Source organism: Molothrus aeneus, chromosome 2 (genome assembly GCF_037042795.1).
Source record: "Molothrus aeneus isolate 106 chromosome 2, BPBGC_Maene_1.0, whole genome shotgun sequence".
Taxonomy (NCBI): domain Eukaryota; kingdom Metazoa; phylum Chordata; class Aves; order Passeriformes; family Icteridae; genus Molothrus; species Molothrus aeneus.
Genome location: NC_089647.1, coordinates 107,926,165 through 107,950,402, shown reverse-complemented (window position 1 = coordinate 107,950,402; position 24,238 = coordinate 107,926,165). Strand labels below are relative to the sequence as shown.

The 24,238-nt window shown below is 35.2% G+C and overlaps 1 protein-coding gene across 1 annotated transcript in view; it reads left to right on the top strand.

Moving 5' to 3' along the window:
- Positions 1–24,238, top strand: part of CFAP47 (cilia and flagella associated protein 47) — a 261,050-nt gene that overhangs the window by 214,822 nt on the left and 21,990 nt on the right. Inside the window, exons 58-60 of the mRNA XM_066545467.1 lie at positions 8,606–8,765; positions 9,392–9,483; positions 13,608–13,742. Coding sequence (XP_066401564.1) covers positions 8,606–8,765; positions 9,392–9,483; positions 13,608–13,742 — 387 coding nt within the window. The remainder of the gene's footprint in view (positions 1–8,605; positions 8,766–9,391; positions 9,484–13,607; positions 13,743–24,238) is intronic.

The following is a 24,238-nucleotide window of genomic DNA, read 5'->3' as shown; positions in this document are numbered from 1 at the left end:
AAGTCAAATTAATGGGCAAACATTATTTTTAAAGAGGGATTCCTCTTACCATCTTTATATATTTTCTTGAGTGTGAAAAGACCAAAAAAAAAGGCAGAAATCAATTCTACCTTACTACAGAAACCTGTAAAACCTCAAATGACGAAGAGTGTACTTATCAGAATTTTGAAAATGAATAACACTATCTCTCTCTCTCTCTTTATATATATATATATATATATATGACTCACAGTCATACTGTTTCCAGTTACTGTCTGCTGTATGAAGTGTGCTATGTCTTCTGAATACTTGTAGCAAGCAGTACAAGTTTTGGTTGCATGTAAGAAGTAGAAGGATGTAACGGCAACTGGTGTCATTAGTGATTTCACAACACTTTGCAGATTTTGATTAAAATCTGCCATAGCTTCACAATTTGACTGTGCTTTCAGAGATCAGATTAAGAGACACATATATCCGTGAAGTTTAAAGTGAAAGTAAAAACACATCTGTCAAAAGTAATCAGATATTTGACATATGTCAGAATTTCAATTACATCTGAACTGAAGCAATTACAGTTTCCTTTCAGGCATGAACTCAAGACACTTCTGTGTATGTTTCAATCTAGAAAAAGACTAAGAAATAGGGAAGTTGTCATAGTCCTAATTTACTTGCTAGTACTTTATCTTAGGGTAACATGAACTTTTCTTAAGAGAGGAAGGACAAGGTTTGGTGGTTTTTTTGGTGGCTGGGCACTAAATTGAAAGTCACACTTGTTTAAGAAGCATATGCCATTTCTTGTGTGGCTTTTACATTTTCAAAATATTCATGTGGTGATTGTCTACTTTGAGATTGTAGGCAGGTTGTGCTTGTAGAGTATTTTTTTTATACACAGAACACAACCAACACACTGTAGCAGAGGCACAAGAGAGGTTGAGTAGATTTTCTGTTACTGAAGTAGAGAATGTAAGATCCTATTGTTAAAAAACATGGCCATCTTATCTCTCCACTTAGCTCAGCACTCTCCATCCACACTGAGTTTATGGTCTTTCTTCTATATAACTACTTATCAATGAATCTCTCCTGAGAATGTCAGTTATATTTACATGTGTGCAGAACTAAAATGAATATTTAGCTTAGGAAAGGAAAATTGACCTAAAATAACTGAGTTTTTACTTTTCTGTTGTTTATTCTGTCACAAATAGAATCGTTGAGAGAAGAGATGTAGTATTGTATCTTTTACTGTGCTGATTTGGAAAAGGTTTTGCATCTTTTTCAACTTTGAAGTTTGTCTCTTGCTTTCAGTGACTGGATCTAAGACATTATTATGTTGCAGACATTTAGATTTTGGATGCCAGAATGATCTACAGAGTTTTATCAATGCAAAAATATCATCAGGAAAAAGAGGATGATAAACAATTTTTAAATAGATGACCTGGTTAAAGGAGGATGGGTTAGATCTACCAACTCTCAGATTATTGGAGGAAAAAAATAGATTTGGAAGGAGAAAGCAAGAGAAACTGTCAGTACACTATGAAGTTTTAAAATAAGTGTTGGACCACAGGATAAATAGAAAACTTACTACTTTCATTCTTGATTATTCTCCACTCCTGACTCTTATCTCTTTGGCATTGCCTCTGCCAAAAAACTTTAATATAATAGTCTGGCCTTCTCCACACATTCTGCTCTCTGTCTGCCGTGGCTTCATTTTGCAAGTTACTGTCTATGCCTGTTACATTTTGCTGGTTCCTCCTGTGCTTTGTTTGTTCATTTTTCCATCCCTATTGCTGAAATATTCCCTGGCTTTACAATGATTTTCCTTCTCTGACATTTGCCTTCTGTTGCTCTGTACTGCTCAGTTCAGCCTTGCTTCCTTACTGCTCTCATGTCCTTCATTTGGATGTGGCTTTGCTGATGTGCTGCCGGACTGGATTTCTGTCAAATGAACCCCAAGCCCATCACCCCAGGGCCCCTGAAGGAAAATTGCAAAGATACCAATGGTGTCAAGACAAGGGCATAAGTTAACAGCAGAGATGTAAAATATAAAGAAATGTGGCACCTATATGAATGTTGGTCCATTTTCTGTTTGATTTTTAGACAGTTCTGTAATAACTACCTGAAGTCAAAGCTGCAGGTATCAGGGTTCAGAGATAAGAGGGATGATCTATGATAAATCAGTTTAGGTTTTTTACATGATTTGTGTATTACTGCAGAAGATTATTACATCAAAATTTACAATCAGATGTGACTGGGAAGTGATGGAGACTTTGTTGCGAAATGTATTAAGTGACAATTTTATATTGGGGTTTAAAAAACTTTTAAATTTAGTCTCATAATAAGAGAATGTGACTTTCAGGATCTCTGTTACATGTATTTTTTTAAGTTTTCTCAGAGTTAAAGATCTTAAGTATGATTTTTCTTGTTTTGGTTGTCAGCAGCAAAATGAATTATTCTACTTGGCAACATTTTTTTCCTCAGTGTATTTAACCATTGTAAGCATAGTTGTTACTGCACTTCAACAATAAATAAATATAATAGGTCAAAATACAATATCTGTCAAAATAATTGTTTTGATTTTTACTGAAACTGCAATATAAGCTATTAGTTAGGGAAGGGTAATTTTATAAATGGAAGGAAAACTTTTTACTTGGCCTTTCAGACATGCTTCATTTAAAAACAAAATAAATTGCATTTAATGAAACAACATATTTCATTACTGAGCCCTGTTCTCAATCCATTTATTTTAATCTAAATAGCAAGTGTTTAACTTGAATCTATTATTTTGTACCAGAAAGAAATTATTCTAAATGAAAAATCTTAATTAAATAATCCAGAAAATCTCTGCCAGAAGTATGCAAAATTGTATTAATACAAGATCCATAAAATGGTGAACAAATCTTATAAACATGCTCTAATACATTTTATTGTGTGCTTATGGTAGCGATGTTGTGAAGCCTTTATTTGTGCCATGTCTTTCTTAAAGCAACTTATAAAGTTTTAACCAGTCATTTGTGAAATTGTTTATTAGCATCTGAGCTGCATATTCATGACTTAACTTTTACAACTAAGTAATTCATCAGCTCGGAGGGATTTTATTATTTTGTATAAGTACCAGAAGGGAGTGTGCAAAAAGGATGGAAAAAAGGAATTTTTCAGTGGTGCCCAATGACAGGCAACAAGAAATTCTCATCTGAGCAAAGGGAATGCTTTTTTTACTGTGAGGAAGATTGAGCACTGGAACAGGTTGCCCAGAAAAATTATGGAGTCTCCATCCTTGGAGATGTCCAAAGCCTTTTTTGGATGTGGTCTAGGTAGGTGGCTCAGCCTGCAGAGAGATATTGGACCATTTGTCTGTCAGAAGTCCATTCCAGCTTCAGGTATTCTGGGATTTTGTGAAACTGCCAGAGGAAAGGGAAAACACAACTCTACCTCTTGGTGTAAGTATCCATAATTCATGAAGCAGAGAGTCCCCAAGAAATGCAATCATTGTGGACCATCTGTGAAAGGAACCTCTCTTGCACCCCACTTACCTAAATAAACTTTACTGAAGGAAGGAAAATGATGATGTAAATATTAAAACATGGGATGAGGTGAATTTAGTTTTTGGCATTTTGCATGGCTATTTTATTAGTTCTTTTACTTACCTATTTGTGTGGGACTTGAAATATGTTGAAGTGCATTGTTTTCTATTTTATTTGTCCCAGAGAAGATGCAATTAGAAGTATCCTGCTTCTTTGCCTTTAATTGCATCCCAAATCTAATTGTTATGTCAGGGTGATCTCTTGTTCTTGCCTTTGTGCTTTCCCTTTGTAGGGTGCACTGTTTTTCATATCACCTGCAATTCACTGAGAAAAGTATCTGTGTCTGGTTTTGCAAACAAGGATGCATTTTATGTGAATTCTTAAAAAGAGAAGCAAGACAAAGCCTGTTGATCTATCATGACCTCAGAATTCCAGAAGCACAGGAGGGTTTAGGTGTTAAAGAACCTCTTGAGATCATTTTGTCCATCCAGATCCTCTGTGGCTCAAGCAGGGTCATCTCCATCAGGTGGTCCAGGACCATGTCCGGTCAAATTTTGAATATCTCCACAGATGGAGGCCATTGGCTGTTGTATGATGACTGCCAATTCAGAAAATTACATTTATATTTACTCATTGGGACTGAATAAATATAATACTCATGTAGCAAAACTAACAGGCTGCTACTCTCACAGTTTTTTAATTAGAATCCATAATAAGGGATTGTGATTGTGTTTTAATGAAAGGGAATAAAAAATTCAAGCAGCCTTATTGGAAGCACTAAAAAAAAGAAGATGATGCAAACAAAAATGGACCCACCCGTAATAAGAGTCAAAGTAGAAATGTTGTCTGTTGTTTATTAGACTCTTGGAATTTAGCAATGAAACTCTCCTGGGAGAAGTGCTATAAAAGATCTTAGTTTTCATATGTCAACCAGGATTTTATCTCTTCCAGCAGATGAAAAGAAATTAATACCTAAGTCTGATTTTTTCAATACATTTTGGATACTGGTGTGCTGGCAATAGCTCACTCTTTGCTATCTGATATCAATTCTTTTCTGGATGAGCTCCTTGAGAAGAAATTAGCAATAATTCCCCAGCAGCAGCTGCTGTGTATGAATATTTTGGAGGTTGCCCTTTCCAGATTCTGAGGATAATAGGAGAAAACAGACCTAATTATAGTGAGTTGACATTTACATGGCCAGTGCTAATTTTAGCACGGCTGTCAGTGGGTTTAATCAAAATGCTGCTATAGTAATTTTAATGGAGAAACTATCAAGAAAACAAACAAACAAACATTAGTACCTTCTCCTAAATGATTTTCCATGAGACTTCAACAAGATATTCTGAGCTCTGTCTCATCTCTCTTTTTCACTTAAAGGAGACTGAACTGAGTGCTCTTCTTCTGGATAAAATCAATGGGAGGCACTCAGATGCTCCAGAATTAAGGGCAGTGATGCACTTCAACATCTAGAAAATCTACCTGCAAAGCACCTTACTAATATGAAAAATACATGGCTTTAGGTTAAAGTTCAATGGGAGGATGACATATTGCAGAATATTTTGTTCCTTGCCATCACCGTTTTATTACCATGACACTGCCTGGTATGCTTACTCTTAACATTTTTCCTAATCTACTGTAGAGGCAAAAAATGCATTTTTACCCATCTGTATTCCTTCCAAATAACATCACAGCTATTGGCATCCACTGTTGCTTGAATTTTAGCTCTCACAGTGCTGAGCTTTCTAGGGCTGACACAAAAGTTACACAGAGCTCAACCACAGCGCAGTGTCCCAAAGAATTGTAGCCAGGAATTTGAAATATACTCATTTTGATTTATTATCTTATCCAGTTCTCAGTTCTAGGCTCAGTGCCTGAGGAATCTTTTACAGAATAAGTGTTCTCCAGCAGCCTCTGGGGAGGCTAGAGGCAAGGCTTAACAAAAGGTTCCCTAAAAGTGAAATGAGGGAGAATGCAGAGCTCCACACACTTCTTTGTAAGGCAGTTGACTCAAATTGCAGCCCTTGGTTTGAGTCAGATGCCTTCAGTCTTTAATGGGCCAGTGAGCTTACTCTGCTAAATTTAACTGTTTCCTAATGGGCTGTAGGACAGTGAAAGAAGAGTGAGGTATTATCAAAATCGGGCCCAAAGCTTTTTATCAAATGTGATGTACCTGTGTTCAGCAAAGGGACTTGCTGTGGATTTCTTACACAGAATTTGTGGATATTCATTGCAGTAAAATAATTACATGAAGGCAAAGGATCAGCCATTGGTATCAGTGTTTGGTATCCCTGGCAGAGTACTTGAGGTCCCCAGGCAAGTGGGATCAGGTAACCCTGATTTTTATTAAAGTTGTACACAGAGCTATTTTTTGTGTGCTAGCCTGCATTCTCTAAATGGGAAAGAAGAAATAAAAGCAAATCATATTTGCCATTATGCCTATTTTATCTATCTTATTAACTAGCCAAAATCATAATGAAATAAATCTGTATTAGCAGTTAATGATCAGTTGGTTAGTTGACAGCTGCAGGCAAGCCTGGTGATGTAAAAATTACCTTTATTATGAGCATCTTCTATTGAGAAGATTTTTTTATTAAAAATGTGAATACAATCTGTTTCAACAGAATATTATAAAATTTGTCTTTTCATGATCTTTAATAACCAATTTTCTGCCAGAATGACCCAGAATGCTATCATATGGATTCTGCATTAAAATCTATTTTAAAAAAACCAAGGGGCTCTGCCCTGTAACAGGCATCATTAAGCTACAATTCAAAATATGTAATGTAATCTATATAACTGGTTATAAGTTTACATTCTGTTCTATTTGCCATCTGTTAAAAGCTTTGCAAATGAACCTTAAGGATGCACTGTAATGGTGTTACAAAGTGTTTCCATTATTTTGCTATCCATGTATGTGTGAATTCAAGGCAATGTAATTGCAAATATATCCTGAAGTACAATCTTGTGTTTTAAAGATATTACATGCCTAAAGGCATACATTACATTACTAAAGGCATATACATGTCTTAACTAGACCAGAGTATGCCCAAAGTGGGCAAATCCCAGCAGAGGCCTGACTCTTCTCTCACTGGGAAGGAATAGTGTGTCAGTGCTGTGGTGGGTTTGTGATCCAGAGGGGTGGATCCCAGTTCAGATGTCTTCAGGAGTATTGTAACTATGCCTGATATCAGCTTATTTATTTCAGATATTGGATTACAAATCAGTTGCTAATTTTAAAAGATTTTCACTTTGACCATGTAGTTGCCAACAATACATGTATATGTAGTATATCTTTTAAATTTGGGTATGGGCTTGATAATGCCTCAAAGATCCAAAGAAAAATCTTAAATTTTTATCAAAATTGGAAAAAAAATATAGTTTGTTTTTTTTTGAAATTTAGATATTAACATTTTAATGGATTTTTAATTAGGATATTTTCAAGCTCTTTCATGATACAAAACTTTTCAAGTAATTATTTCAAAGGCAAATTGCTCTTGCCATGATGAACTCCTACAAATACACAAGAATTAAGCAATCACAAATGCAAAGCAGCTGGTTAATTTTCATAATTGGTATATGATAAACCTCTTAGACACAGAAATTCAGATATGTTTAGGTAAGAACTTCCTATGGCTTTTCCCATTCATAATAAAGTGAGGCAGTGGTCTATATTTTATGTCCTGAGGTCTTTTTAACTGGGAGAGGTAGAAAACCTGCAGAGTTGTATGTGTGGTTTTAAATATTGAAAACTTTCCTAATTTAAAATTGATTTTCCCATCTTAATTTGGTTAGTTTATTTTAATTTAAGAGTGTTTCTAGCAAAAAGCTTATCACCAATAGACTTTATCATTAAATGTGGGTAGAGAGTTAATACAGATGAGGAGTCCAGACTCGTGTTCTGTGTTTTGGAGAGCTATTTTTCAAACCCTTCTCTCCTTCCCTTATGTGACTTGAATTTTTTTTGTCTTTCTGGCCATTCCATCATTTTACTTAGTCTCCCAACACTTCCACCTTCATTCCCAAACTTCTGTGCATCCACCTTTTTTTCCATTTCATCCTTCCCAAGACTGCATTACAATTTCCCTACCACCCGCTCTTCTACAACTCTCAGCCCTGAGGTCTTCACCCTCGAGGAATTTTGGCTGGAGGAAGGTGACCATTTGGAGCACCAGGTGAAGTTTCCCTGCTGGCATTTTTTGAGCATGAAGCCTCCTGTGGTGATCAAAGAAGCAATCCCCAGGAGGCTGCTGCATGTCCGTCATTCTTAGGGAGTGGTACCCACAGACCTGCATCAGCTTCTATTCATTGTAGAAAGTGTGAAATATTATCACAAAAACTGATTCAAAGCCTAAAGTAGAAGCAGCTACTCATAACTAAGAGGATTTTCTGCAGATAGAATTAAAGCTGAAACTCTAACCCTGAGGTGTCATTTCCTGCAAATTCCAGGAATACTTTTCAAACAAAGAGCTTTGTAGTTAAAAGACTGATTTACTTGTTCTACTCTGTGTAATCTTTCGATTATTTCTGAAATAGCTGAAGTAGATGTTCTGAAACTTGGCAGACTGACAAGTCACTGGAAAAAGGCCCTTAAAGATTGAAAATATCAGGCTACCTTCATAACAGACAACATAAGTTTAGTTTGTTGTTTTGGTTTTTCTTAAACAGCAAAATCAATCAGATAAAAAAATCATATGGAAAAAGCATGGTTTGTATAATAATAATACTGAAGGTTCTTTTAAATATATTATAGTTTTCTTGAATGTGAGCATTTGTTTTTGGATTGATCTTTTTAATGCAGTGTTACTCACAGATGTAACTCAGCTGAAAAAAACATGACTTAGGGCCTACAAAATCATGGGATGGACATGCATATGTTACACATGATCTCTGAATATTACATGTGGGACATTCACTTAATTGTGGTTTTGTTTTGGGTTTTTTTTTTGTAGCAAAAGGAGGGTAAAATGGAATTTTTTAAAGGGACAGCCATACGATATGATAAAAGGTTAAACAGTGATTAAAAAAGAAAAAGGGAAAGATATGAGTAAAATGATAGAAAATATTTTGAAAACTTCCAAAATACCACATCAATTTGTTTCATCTTGCAGGAATCCGATTAGCTCCAAAAGAAAAACTGGAAATCCCTGTGTTATTCATGCCAGCTGAAATGAAAATTTATAAAGCAGTGGTGGTAATTCATGTAATGAGGGAAAACGGTGAGAACTGGCCTTATGAGGTTGCTGGTGAATCAAATACAGACTTAAACAGGTAATTTATTCTAATAGGAAAGGAAAAAGTGGTTGAGATGCTCAATCCTATCACCATTTATCCCATTGACTATTCATGCGTAGCTCCCAAGGGCAGTCCAGTGTCTGATTTTGAGGGCAGTGGGTATCCATCAAAAGCTTTTAATGTACCCTGCAAAGTATGCAGATTCAGGGTAAGATATCTGTCTGTTTTAATACCTGTCTATTCTTGCTTTAAATAAAGAAAATTTAAAGTACTGGCTGCTGGTGCAGGTTATGGATATTGAGCAAATGAAAGCTCTGTTTTTTTCAATATATTTGAGATAATAATGATTTACATCCTGATATTTTTATGTAATTCATAAACTGCAGAAATCTTATCTCAGTGTAAACATAACCTGACAAAATGCAGATCAGGCCAAATGTTTGCAGATCTATAATGTTTGAATACACTAAGTGAATTTAAGTTGTGGCTGATATAATTTATAGCTAATCTATTTAGCTGGATTTTATTTTATATTTTTCTTAGATATGGTTAGCATTACAGCATACAATAGAATAGAGTCTAACCTTTCCAACAACTCTTAATTCTAGATTACTTTGGAAACAGAATTTTCAGCAGTCTAATTGTTAATCGTATTTTTCTAGAAATATTATTGTAGCAGAGAACGGGGAAACTCAGGGAATACTCTGGATCTATCCCGTTAATGGAACACCTGAAGCACCAAAGCAGAAATCAGGTAGGTAATGCTTCAAAAAAGCTTGAACAATATATTTAATAATATTTAAGAAAATCAATTAATCAGTTATATTCTTACCTGCTTGATCACAAGAATTTGCAGTAGTACTTAGCTATATCTTAAAAAAGATAAAATCACATATTAAAAATAAAATTTTTTCTCACTTCTAAAGCAAATCTAGATCATTACTTTGTTCTTATTGTGGATAAAAGGAATTGGGGGCAGTTTTAAATCTTTAGGGCTGTGCCCTTCAGTATCCCAATTAATCCTGAGTTTGAGAACTGAAGGTAAGCTGAGCAAAGGACTGACTCAAGGGTAGACTTTTTGCACACCCAGAACACCCTTCTGGAGAGTCTACAGGGTGCAAAATATTGGAGGAGATGTTTGCTGCTTCTCTCAGCCTTGAATTTCATCTCTTCATCAAAACCAGAATATAAAGTAGTGTGAACAACAGTAAGTTTTCCCCTTGCTCTTTAGGAGTAAACTTACATTAAAAGATTAAGACATTCTTGGAGATTTCTTGCTTATTTTGGGGATAGTAAATGCTTATGTATTTGACCATCTGTATTTTTAAGGTGTGATACAATTCCAGAGCTATGAAACAGGAAGTTGTGAACAGCTTTTTAAATCTATAACCCTGAAACTACAGCTCAATGTGTAAATGTGGGACCAATTCTATACCAGCTTGTCCTTTCAGCTTACTTTTTGTGGATTGAATAAGTGAATATAATACCTTTCTACATAAAATGTATTGAGATACAGGGACAATTGCTGAAAAAACATAGATATTTGTACTGTCATTAATTTATATTGCTTAAGGACGCTTTACTTGTAGACAAATGCCAATGGTGTGGTATTAATTAGAGCTTTCATCTCATTAATTTGTACTTTAATACCTTAAGGAATGAAACAGAATATTATCATGTAATCAACTGTTGCCCAAAATGATGGCTTTAATGAGTCTCATTAGCATTAGAACCATGTATATTAATGTGGGTGTTTGTTGTGTTATTTAAAGCTGTTGTGTAATTCAGTGGCACTCCTCAAGATAAATCTGCCTTTTATTGGTCTGTTGCTTTCATTGAAATCACAGAATCATTAAGGTTGAAAAAGACCTCTAAGGTTATTGGGTCCAGCCATTAGCTCTGTGTAACCACTAAAACCACTAAACCATGTCCCTAAGTACCACATCTCTGTGGTTTCTGAATATTTTTAGGTGTGATGATTCCCCCAGTTCTGTGGGCACCTTGTTCCATCACCTGGCCACTCTTTCCATGAAGAAATTTTTCCCAATATCCAATCTAAACCTCCCTTGGCACAACTTGAGGCCATTTCCTCTTGTCCTGTCACTTGTTACTTGGGAGAAGAGATTAACTCCCACCTGGCCACACCCTCCTTCCAGGTGGGTCTAGAGATGGAGCTGGTCTCTCCTGAACCTTCTTTTCTCCAGGCTAGACACCCCCAGCTCCCCCAGTCACTCTTCTTAATCTTGTGACCCTTCCCCAGCTCCACTGTCCTTCTCTGGGCTCCCTCCTGCCCCTCAATGTCCCTCCTGAACTGAGGGGCCAGAACTGGACACAGCACTCGAGGTGTGGCCTCACCAGTGCCGAGTACAGGGGGACAATCCCTGTCCTGGTCCTGCTGGGCAGGTTCCTGTTCCTGATCCAGGCCAGCTGCCATTGGCCTTCTTGGCTGCCTGGGCACATCTGAGCTCATGTTCAGACTATTTTTCATCAACATCCCCAAGTCCTTCTCCACTGGGCAGCTTTCCAGCCATTCTTGCCCAAGCCTGGGGCATTGCCCGGGGTGGTTGTTCCCCAAGTGCAGGACCCAATACTTTCTGTATAAGTTATGAATTAAAATGTTTAGCATTCATGAATTGCTTAGGTGACCTAACTTCTGTATATGATCAGAAGCTCACATACTATCAACCCTTAAGTAATTTCAAATTCCTAAATGTTTTTTTAAAACAGCAGAACTAAATTGTAGCATATTTATAACTGTTATCCATTCGTTTATGTTCAATAAATGTTTGTAATACATAAAAATTCATTGCATTAATTTTGAATACATATAGTTCTTTGGCCATCAGTATGTTATGTTGGGCTAATATTTTTTCTCAAGGAAAATCTAGGTCTTTCAAGCATGTCCCAGAAAACAGAAATAGGTGTTTTTAACTGTGTTTATGGAATTTTCCATTCGTACCGTGATTCTGAAACCTATGGTTTTCAGTTATAATTGGGCATTTAGAAAACTTGCATTGTAAGATATAAATCCAAAGCAGATAATAACAAGAAATCTACTTAAAAAAAAAAAAGATAATGATCAAGATATTGTCATCTCTCTAAATGCAGACATTTATTAGAATTGCCTGGAGGCTACAAGTTTCTGTGTCAAAAACCCAAGCAGCTTTGCTGGTATATTAAGGAGTTCATCTTTGGGTCATTCTTATTTGCATCTTAATATACTTAAACTTGTAGAAGTCACTTGGTTTTCTATCTCATGAGACCAATTAAAATGATCAGTGGTCACAACCCATGTAGTACATGTTAAGTACATGATACCTGGGCTATCCTATAGAAGTGATTACAAATGGGGGGGTCATTCAGAATATTCTTTTAATTCTTGTAGAGTGTAGAGTCAAAGAAGCATACAGCAATTTTAATTGGAGAGGACCACTGGGGGTCCTCTAATCCAAGCACCTGCTCAAGGGCAGCTTGCTCAGGGACTTGTCCAGTCAAATCTTAGATATCTCTGAATTTTATTCATAAATATTATTTAGCCATTGTGGAAAAAGAAAATGTGAAATCAATTTTGGTAGTAAGAGGAATTGTAGAATAGAACATGACACAATGTGCACACAGTAATCTGAAACATTTGGTAAACTAATGGAATACAGAGAATGTAATCTATTTTTAAATATAGATTTAAAATGATATTTATATAAGGTCATACATTTAAACAAAAAGATCTGTGTTTAACCTATTTCAGTAACTCTCCTTCATGGAAATTCTAAGAGATCTCTAGAAATTACTTACACGTTGTTAAACAGGGCTAGACCAAGGGAGAAAGGAAATTACCTGAACTTGTGTAATTATCTGTTTTGCAGAGTAAATAAAGTGCCAGAACTGAAAGTTGAAGCTAAATAAAAATTATATAAAAAAGAGGTCTCCTTCTTCTTTTTTTAAACACTGCATATTGATTCACCACAATATGGTTCCAAATTATTGATTATTAATTCCTTATGTTAACTTCAGAGTTAATTTTTGAAGAAACATTGGGTCTAACTCTGATGAAAATTACTTACAGATCTTGAAACTAAAAAGTATGTGATCAACTGTTCTTTTTCATGTTGGTTCCCAGAACTCTTAAGAAGTTCTAGGACTTTAGGAAAACATTTTTTTCAGTGTTTTTATGTAATTTTCTTCTTTTTCTGTGCTATTAAATAAGAAAAAGCAAAAAACAACCCCCAAAAAACCAAAAAAAAACCCCAAAACCAAAACTATTGAAATAAGCTTTATAAAAACTAGTGTAAAAGCTAAAATCTAACAACTTTGTAATGAAAAAGACATAATTTGGAAGCAGTAAATTAAAATCACTTACTGAACTAAAAGAAGTTCTATGATGCTTCAAACTGAAACTCATGTGAGAATGCTTTTTATTCTGGCATATTTCTATTAAAGGTCAAGTTTTAACAACATTATTCTTAAACTAAGAAAGCAAAGAGTAACTTAATATTCTTTAATTTAATTATAAAAGTTTTGGTTTTTGTTTTGTTTTGTTTTGTTTCAGTCTTCCTTTCTTACTGGCATATTTCAAACTATGCCATAATTCCTATTAGCAGTTCCACTAAAATGAAGATACATTTAATGATTAAAGATAAGAGAGAAATTTGCAAGTGCTGTTGGGAACTAACTGAACAGATTTTTGTTTGCTTAGCAATGTTTTCAACTACTTCACCACAACAGAACAATAGAAGGTGGAGGCTGAGAAAGGCTTTTAGCCATCTTGCTCCTTACTGGAATTCTGTCTTTCTCTAAGCACATGTAGCTTCTATGTTTCATTTCTTTGTTAAAATCAAGATGCCAGCGCTTTGCAAATAAGATGCTTTTGCTTTTCTGTAGTTGTGATTCGCTGTCAGGCCAGGCAGAGGCTGGAGCAGAGGGTAGAGCTGCTGCTGATTGGAGTCATGCCTGATGCGGGGAACTCTGCCATGGCGGACGCAGAAGAGTTGTCCAGCACCCCAGAAGTCACTGATGGTGAGGATAGTTTTGATGTCATACTCTTTTAGGAAAATTTCAAATATGTACTTCACTAGATGTGCAGCTCTGCCATGACAATGAGTGAGGTTTAGGCAAATTGTCCCAGTTCGTATTTCTATAATTTTGCAAGTATGGAGTATTTAACTTTTTGTCTGCAGCTATGGGCACTTATAAACCTGAACCTTCCCTCTTTTTAAATTTGTCCTGGATGTGAGGCTTGCATACACACAATCTCTCCTTTAAAAGAGAGCCTGCACAAAGTCTTCAGTTAGAAAAAAATACATCTGTGTAAGCATTGCCAGGAGACATTTATCTGCAGGTTTATAAGATGCATTCCCATCAGCAGGTCAATATGGGTATCAGAATGGATTGAAGAAGGAGGACTTTTTGAAAGAAGTGATAAAGCTTTGTAAAAGGATAGCTTCCACTTACTGTTAATCTGCTGAGAACACAGTGAAAATCAATTTATTCAGATACAGCAGCTGCTCAAAATATACCTCTCCTTGAAACAGAATGGTACAACAAATAAGTAGTAAGGAAAAAATACTTGTTACTGCTGTATCACCAGTACTTCTGTTATCAGTCATAGTCACTACAAAAAATTTGAAAATTGTGCATCCTGGAAACCTAACATTCCATTTTGGGTTCAAAGTCATCATCCTTTATAAGGAAAATGTTATTTAAAAATTATGACACATAACATGAAACAGACTAATGTGTGTTTAACTTAGCTGTAGATGAGGGAAGGGATTTCACCTGCACTCTGACTTTGTTCTAAGTGGTAAAAGATGAGTTGACAGATGTTGCTATAATTGCAGTCTATCAGGCAATCAGGTATCAGTTGGAAGGGCAGCCAAACTTGGCTTTTCTGTCCCTTTTCTGCCATTTACAGTCTGTTCCTACAGAGGCTGTGCAGGAATACCATGTTACAGAACAGAAAAAGTGAATAGCTGTAAAAGGTAAATCAAGATGCATTACAGCCTCCCTAGGAGGCCAATTTTCATGCAAACATGCACATTGATCAGTGTAATCTCATATCAGCAATTACTGTCTTTAAATAGATTTTATTTCTGAAAGCTTTTAAAATAGGAGACCTGAAGTTGAACTGTTTAAGAGAGCTTGCAGAGCATATGCTTACTGATTGGCTGATATTCATAATTACTTTTTAAAATTTTATATTTACTCATTGTAGTGTCAAAGATAACTTATTTCCTGGGCATATCATCATCTTACACATCCATATTACACAGTGTAGTGATAAATCCAGTAAAGCAAAAAGATGTGAAGTTGTCAGTGTACATTCTTTCATCTTTGGAGAACTGTAAATGCTATTATGAAAATTTATTCAGCCTTTTGAGGACAGCTGTCCATCAAGATAAAAAGGCACTTTTTAAAAATTTATTTTTATAATAGAGTAACAGATTTAGCTCATTATTGGCTGGTCACATATGAGTGGGCTGCCTTAAACACACCTGGGCTATTTCCCTCCAAAATGGTGGCATGTGAATTGATAAAAAAAAACATGCAGTGAGCAAGCTGAGCCAGCATTTTGAAAGTCTTGCAGATTCATGATGTCTACTTCTTGTTTTATTCATACAAATAATTTATTACTGGCTTCTGCACATGGTGTACAAGACATTGATTTGGGGCATTCCATCTTTTTAAGTAAGAAGTCTGGTAATGAAATGCTTTGCACCCTAGGTAGTAAAATAATTTTTAACACTATGCTTTTCATCCTTTTCAATGACATTTTAATGCCATTATTGATAGATGAATTTGAGGCCTGTTGGGAAGCAAATTAAATGGTACTATCTGAGCTTTTCTGCAGTCTACCAGTAATAACATAAATAAAAGCCTAAACCTTTAAGATAACAGTCTGGCACACTGTTCTTCATTTTTTTCTCTTCTGAAAGAGTGATTCATCAGAGTGCCTGTGTGAAGAGTGATAAGCAGTTTTTACACCCAAGGATAAATGATGATAATTATTGGCAGATCAGATTTAAACAGCTAATACTGTGCTTCAGTATTTAAATTATTTGGTCAAGGATAAATTCTTTTAAAGTGAAGAATCTTCAAACACGTCTTCTACATAAAAAATTCAATTTCATCCAATACGGAGGAGTGCACTTGACACAGAAATCTACTACAATTTCTTACGAAAGAGGGTACAATCTAAAAGTTGTCTAGTTCCAATGACATCATTTCTTGTTCAGAAGTCAGCAAAATTCCAGGGATCAAATGATGAAGGTTAATATTTTAGATGTAGCAAGTAACAAGGAGAGTATGGCCCTTTTAAAAAATAATTTTCAGTTGCATTACATGAATATTTTCCCCCTAAATGTATTTTTCATCTGTTTTCTTACAATGACTCTAAAGATCTCTTTTTCACTAAAGGAAATTTAAGAGCTGAGATTCATCCAAACAAGTGAAGTTTGCTTTTTTTTAGGTTAAGTATTCAGTGGGGAATACAAACACATTTAATTTTCCACAGTCTTCTAAAAAAAAATAAATCAAACAGTCACAAATCAGTTATGGATGTTTGACTGACATTAAACATCCACAACATTGTGTGTTTGTAGTGGTCTTTTGTAACCTTTCCCTTTCAATTGCTTCAGTTTATCTCATAAGCCAGCCATGAGGGCTGAGTGTTTCTCATTAACTCCTCTCATCTTTATTAATTCATTGCTCTCCTCACAGCCCAGCAGCTGGTCTTAGCTCCTTGCTCTGAATTCTTATTTCTGGGAAGGTTTCATGACAGTTGCCTTGAGGGGAATAGTGCTGCCCAGGTTCTGTAGGGTAGCACAGGTACAAGGTTGGTTTATGTTATGACCAAGTTTTAGAGCCATTCTGAACTCAGACTAAACAATTGGAGAGTTCAACTGCACCTGAGAGTGAAATAACATTTTCCAGATATGCTAATCCATAATGTATGTTGGCATCATTATACAAATTGTATCTCTACCCTTTGTTTTGCTGTTAACAAAAACGTTATAGCAATTACCTAATATTCCTGAAACTCATCAGAATATTCAAAAGGCTCTATTTTCTTTCATTTCATTAAAGTAGCTCTTTGAAACCAGCAAAGAATAAAAACATATCCAAACACACATTAAAAAGCTATTTTCCATCCCCAGCAGGATTTTGTGTTAGCCAGTGGTATGGATTACACTAAATTCCCATTTAATGTGATGGATCTGGATCAGGAGGCTCACCTTTAAGATATAAGGTCAATAAAATTGGGCATGACCAAAGAAATCTTTGGAGACAAATAGACTTGATCACTCATCCAGAGATGTTAATATGATTGCTGGTAAAGTGTAGCAGATTAATATTGGAAGCAATATGAAGAGGATAATAATGATGAAGATGGCCGTATATCCTACTGAAGCCATTTTTGTATTGTCAGAATTACTGTGGCATTATTTTTGAAATTATCCTTGAGGATGAGAAAATTACAGCTATATAAATTCGATTTTCTTCCTATGCAATAATAGAAAGGATAACAAAGTGTTTGTTTTGGATTAAGAGTTGATGAAAGCAGTGATCAATGGCAAAATGAAGTTGTTGACAAGGGGGTGAACCAAGAATTGAGTCACTTTGTTATGGATTATTGCTTTTTTGTTAAGAGGTGATAACTCCTGACGGAAGAGAACTAGTAGAAGTCAAAGTATAAGGCATCAAAGGAGAACTGAAAGTCTTAAATGGATTATTTAGTCATCTACATAATTTTGGTTTACATCTGCCTGTTTGTTTCTTTATTTATGAGTGAAGCATGGGAGAGATTTGATGCATTGTTTATTTCCATTATTGAGCTGAAATCATGCCAGGCATTTTAATGAAGAAGGTCAAATAGTTCTCGTTGATATACAAAGATATCACTGGGTCCATTAAAAAAGAGAAAAAATACAGCACAATTTTCATCTCATAAGTAAACCCTCCTACTGTCATTTCTTATTAAGAAATTAGAACAGTAACAGAAAATTATGGCAAAAAAAGAACTTGTGAATTGTGATCAGGCAGTTGGGAACTGCTTTTATTTCTGTTTACAGTCATCACTCAGTTCTGTTTCCTTGCCATTTGATAAAATGTTAAAATCTGTAAGCCTTAGGAATGAGAATAATCATTACATTAATTAAAATTACTTTCTGATACTTATACAAAATCATGCTCACTTTAAATATTCAACACTTAAAGGGAACAAGATCTATTATAATCTAATCTGAAGTTAGTTTTTCAGCTTCATAAAATTGCAAAACCAATAAATAATACAATACCAGAAATAATGAAATTCTTCCAGGTGTTACTCTTCAGTATGATATAGAACCAGGAAACATGAGAAGTCCAAAAGAACTGATTGAATAACTCAAATAATGTCTGAAAAAAGAAAACACAAATAGATATCCCTTAAAATTATTTGAGCTAGTGGATAAGAAAAACCTAGGCAATATAATTAGCTGGAGGAGTGTATTAATGACTTTAATTGCTCTATGTTTGTGATTGCTGTTTCCCCCCTTTCCTGCACACAGAATTTCCTGTAATCTCTTTGGTTGGGTGACAAGGAAGTATTACTTCCAATAGAAACAGAACCACTACACCCTTGCTTTGTAAAGATATTTTGGGGAAGTTTCTGTAAATCAGAACCATGGCCAACACAGCTCTATAGGACCTTAACTATTCTTCTGGAACATCATAATACCTAACAATGATCTGTCTGCATTAATTTCCACTTTTTTCTGAATTATTTCCTTATTATTTATGAGACACCAACAAAGCATTGCTGGTCAAACCCCTCAAGATGCAAACTTCAGTTTTTCTGGGACAGTGGCCCTATGTCTCTCAGCTCTGTTTGAATGCTTTTTGTCATAGAAAAACAGATGATTTATGCACCTAAATTTGCCTCAGAAAATTTATCAGACAATCAGTGTAGTAAAAAACTACATGCATGCAACAATCCTATCCCAAATGCTCTTCCATTTCCAGGTTATTACATCCTATTGTCATTTCTGTGATAAAATTCTTTATCCTCGTCTTCTGTCTCTGAAGTTAGATTGTTCAAGTTTTGTTGTTCTTACAGAAAATGAAGTTATTATCTCTAGATCTCTCCCACACTACACATTTCCAAGAGACTGTGATACAAAAATTCCCCAACGAACTTCCCCTGTTGTTTTGTAGAATGTATAAACCTTTATGTTTTATAAATTACTGCATCAGGCCTGTTGTTTTGACAGTTTAAGAACAAGCTGATCTGAAGCTTTGGAGATACAGGAAGATATTAAAACTATAAGACAAGTAAACAGAAGTTACACAGAATCACCACAGAACTTTGAATGAAGTGATAACCTTGAACCATCACTCTTTCTTCAAGCCAGCTGAGGAAGACAAGAGTGAAACCTCAGAAATTTACAACACAAAAATTTTATTAATTCTGAAACCTGATTTGTATCCAAAAAATAACACAAGTAGTTACCTCCCATGAGATGAAATGTCTTATAGTAGAGAATTTACACTACCCTGTGTGATAGATGTTCTGTCTTATGTGTAACTGAAGGCAATCTGTTGGGTAAGGAAAAGGAAGCAAATGAATGTGACCCTGGTGATCAGGTGCTGTGTTCCACTCTTTGTGGCTCAGCTTTGTGTATTAAAAAAGCCAGAAGATAAAAAATGCATGCTTTTGTAATAGACCATAGTATAATGTAAAATTGTCAAGAGCTATTGAAAAAATGGTGACGTGAGTTTTCAATTTGCCAGTCCAAATAGAATGGTCAGGTTAAAAGTCAGCTTGAGTTGTTACTGATTTCTGTGGGCAACATTGAAAGTGAGGCAAATGACTTTGGATGCCATGGAAAAAATAATGTCTGTGTGAATTAGGACTAAATCATGAGATATGTTCCTGAAGAAGCTGCTTTGATGTTTCTGTGCCAAGGTACAGATGTGATCTTTATCTGCCAGAGTTTCTGGCTAAATGAAGACATGGCTAAATAAAAGAGGTAACTTGTTGAAAAAGGATTATAATGGTTATGAAGAAATAAATTTTAATTGTTTCCTTTATAGCATGAATTTACAGGGTAGCATACAAATCTGAGTAGAATTCCAGATCAAAGGCAAATAATGTGAGATCCTTTGGGCTGAAGAGAATCCTTTTGATTTTTCTGAGGTTTTTGTTTCAACTCTATTATGCAAGTAATATGAGAATAAAGAAAGCGTTGAAAGGGATGTATGGAGGCAGAGCAAAAAGATAATTAGTGAAAAAGGGATTCAGGGAGAGAGAATATATGGAAACAAGCTGCAAGGAACACTACTAGATGCATACTGTGTGTTTCATATACATCAAATGGATTCACAAGCTTCTATTTCATTCACTAAACTGTGCAGCATTTTGAAGAAACACATTCTCAAAACAAAAAAAAGGGGGCAATGCTTTTTGCCTTTTGCTGCTTCTTTACAGTAGAAACTTGGTTTAGTAGTAGATACCTCTTTCAAAGAAGTGTTTTGTAAGAGAAAAATTAGGAAACAGAAGAGTTGAATATAAGAGAAAATTTAAGAAAGAAGCATTCCAATTAGTTGCTAAGGAAATAGGCAATGGGATGCAGGGTAAAAGATGTGGGTAAGAGTGGAATTTTGTAGAGCATTGGAGATATGGATGAAAGTTTTTGGCTGGATATGGAAAGAGAAAAACTTGCAGAGAAGAGATACAAATATATAAATGCAGAACTATATTGAGAATTTCCTTGAATTCCTATGAGGATCAATAATTTTACTATCAACAGAAGGAGATCAGCTTTTTAATCCATTAATTTCTATGAGTTTAATTTGGTGTCTGGAATTTAGAAAAGTTATGTTATATTTGCTTATATTTATAGTGCTCCACATACAACTCTTTTGTACCTGTATGAAGAAATCTGGTGAAAGGCATATTAAGCTACAGCCAGGTCTTTGGGGGTTTTCTGCAATTTGTTTATTCTGCTGCTGTTGACCCATAGTTGTGACATTTTACAGTGAGAAACAGATACATAATTTTCAGATGAGATCTCATGTCTTACTACCCACATGATGTCTACTTAAGTGTTTGGATGTCCTTGACCACTAAACTTTTCTACTTTTTTTTCCTTTATTACTCTTGAAATTCACTTTTTGCTGTTTATTTGAATATGTACTTGAAAACAGTATTATAATTATTTAATCTGCTGTACAATAATGTGTTCTGTCTGCCTCTACTTTTGCTGGAAAGGCAGAACTGCATATTTAATGTTCATTCCCCACTGCCTGCTGAATTCCTGCAGTGTCTGTGTGAAAACTCTTGGAAGACAATGGAGAAGCAAGAAAAGGACAAGTGTCAGATGAGACCTGAAAGGGACTATGTAGGAAGATATTTCAAAATATTTAGAAGGTGAAGATTAGATGCCAGATACCTGGTAGAAATGAGTACTTAACATCTGGTTTTGTAGTTTCTGTATTAGCAGTTTGGGGACTATTAGATCAAGGGGGGAAGAAATATTTGTTAAGTGTCAGGGCCACAGTGGAGCCAGCCTTGGAAAATTATCAGAACCAGTGGAAAAAATCAGTATGAGTGAAGTGTGTTCATTCAGCACCAAGTGAAAATAATTAATCTGGTTTATGCAAAGCATGAAACTGCAAATTTATGAATGCCTTGGCTTTAATTACATGTTTATATTTGGTGATTGTGCTTCCCTTCTTTATGAAATGACTACAAATAAGAGCAGCTAAGTGAATTCACTTGCATCTCTGTTTTACTGCATCCATCCAAGGAAAAGCCTCTGCAATGAGGACAAGCACTTCTGCAGTCTGAGCATGTTTCCATCACAGTTTTAATTTCCATCTGTCTCCCTGGAAATGGGAGACAGTGTGAAAGTAAAGGGGGTCCCTTAGGGAGGTGCCCCCTTTGCCACGTTCATGTCACCCAGTGTGCCACAGGTTACGTGCTGTTTGTGGAGAGCTCAGACAGCCACATCTCCCCTGGGTGTGCACAGGGCACTGCAGCCTCCTGGGCCAGTGGCCATGAGATTTTTATCATCAGGAAACGCAGGGGATAATGAGCTGGTCCTCAGTGAAATCAAACACTTTTCAGAAACAGGAGGGAGGTACAAACACTTCTCTCCTGATACTGTGAAACTCTGTGGTCAGAAATATCCAGTGGGCCTTTCACTGCCTTCTGTAGGCAATAGGCCCTTCTACAAATGCCTTTGTTATTAATTCTTTTGAACCTTGAATACAGGTTCTTTTCCACTAAAATATTATTTAAATGTCTAAGATTGCTATTTTGTGAATTTGCTGGAATAGTTCTTTAAATTTTAGATGCATTAATTTTAGATGTATTTATCTATTAATTAGATTTACAGTAAATCTAGCAGTCACAAAAATTCACTTTTCCCCAATTTGTATGCCCAGAGTGTGAAATCCTTGGAGTTTTCATGTAAGTCTTATGAGTCATAAAATATTTTTTTTAAGTGATCTATATCCTTTTATCTTCTTCGAGGCTATTTAAACAAAACCCAACACTTTTATTCCAGTGTCCTTACTAGCATTTGTAAATAAATGACAGCCAAGTCATAGTACTGTATAGCTGAAAAGCCTGGTTGGTTTTTAAACATAGGTGCTTCAGTAGCTCTGTATACACAAGTGTTGCTTAAATGCATTCTATCTTTTTAGATATCTTTATTTACACAAATGAAAATGCTTGACAACTAAGATTAATTGCCTTTCAAAAGAAGAAATGTTTAATGATTAAAAAAATTGTTTTGGAATAATTACCTCAGCATATATTTTCTCTTAACTAAGGCAAAATGTTATTCAGAAAATAGGAAGAAGCAATAATTTTTATAATCAGAATTTCTGTTCCCTAGGTTTAACTGGCTGTATATAAATAGTGTGCTTATATCTTCCCAGTATTTAGATTGATAAATATCTCTATATTGAGTCAGATGTGGCTAAAGCTCTCCCTCTGCTCTCTATTTACAGAACACGAGTGGATTAATTGGTGTATACTTTTACATTTTCATGTGTATTTTACATCTTGCATTAGATAAAAGAAGAATTTTACCTGTACTGAAAATAGTGATTCAGAAAACTGAACTGAAATGAAGAGAAAACTGAATGAAAGCCTACAAATAGCCTGGCCTAAAGGGTCAAGGCCTATTTGAACAGAATGTTATATTGTATTTGACTTTGCTTTAAAGAAAGTGTTAGTGCTATCTCCATGTTTTATATCTTGTGCCATTTTAATTGAAACTAGGAATTCTAAGAGTCAAGAGACCTTTGAATATTGGACAAATTGGACAATTTCCTAGCTGATTCATAACTTTTTTCCTCTAGGTTCTGCCAGTTTGTTTAGGCAGTGTGTTACAGGATTGCTAGAATCAAATATTAACATTCCACAGAGAATTCCCACAGCATGATAATATAGGAGTCTTCAGGGCAGCTGTGGTGAAAAATATAACTGTTTTACATTTTATAGTAGTGCTAAACTAGATCAGCAGTCTAAATCAAAATGTGCTGAAGGGACCAATATAGCAAAGTTCCAAATATTGGCATTCATAAATGCATCATTTTTTCCTTAAGTGTTGGAAGTATAAAATATTTTAACTAATTACTTAATATAAGCATAGAACAGGTTGACAGGTTGCAAAACAGCCTGGAACAGAAAAAAATATATTTAATTGCTTCTGACTGAGAAGTAATAAATATATATCTCAAACCAAACCCAAATGTTTGGATATTAAAATCCAGCATGCAGTTCCCAACACTGTCTTCCTAGCACCTGAACTATAAAATAAGCTTTTCCTGAGTAGCATTGTGTGATATAACTATTGAATGAAGCATCTGCTCAACAGCTGCAATTTTTTTTCACTGTGAAATGCTCCAGATTGTCTCATTCTTTCTCTCCCATTGATTGTCAGCATCTGAATCTTCATGTTCTAGCATTTGCCAAGGGTGACTCCTAAAAGCCTTGGGCTGTGTTGGAATCTGAACGAATGACATAAACATTAAATTTTTCAAATGGAAAAACAGCAAGGATGAAAAAATGTAGGATGGTCATTAGTTTTATAGACTGTAGGAGAAAATTTTCATGTTGATTTTCGTTTTGAAAAATTGCATTTATTGTAATGAAGTCCCTGCATATATGGATCAATACATGGAAATCTTGTATTTTGGTGCTCAGTCTGTATCTAATCTACTATGAATGATAACCCCTGGTCATAATACTTTGCTTACATCTGTGTGACTCTAATCTGGTAGATATTGTACAGAGGTCTGTGAACAGTCTACTTTAAAGAGTTACAAATGGTCCAGTATAAGCTGTTACATTTCTTAATCCTTGTGTTATAAAAATGAAGCAACAAAAGATCACGTCTCCTGTTAGCTGCTGATGTGGGAAGAGGAAATTGTGCATTTCAGAAAAGGACAAAGGACTAAAAAGTGGGAAGGCATCTCCATACTCACTTAAATTATGGTGGTTTTACAGATTGGCAGTACCA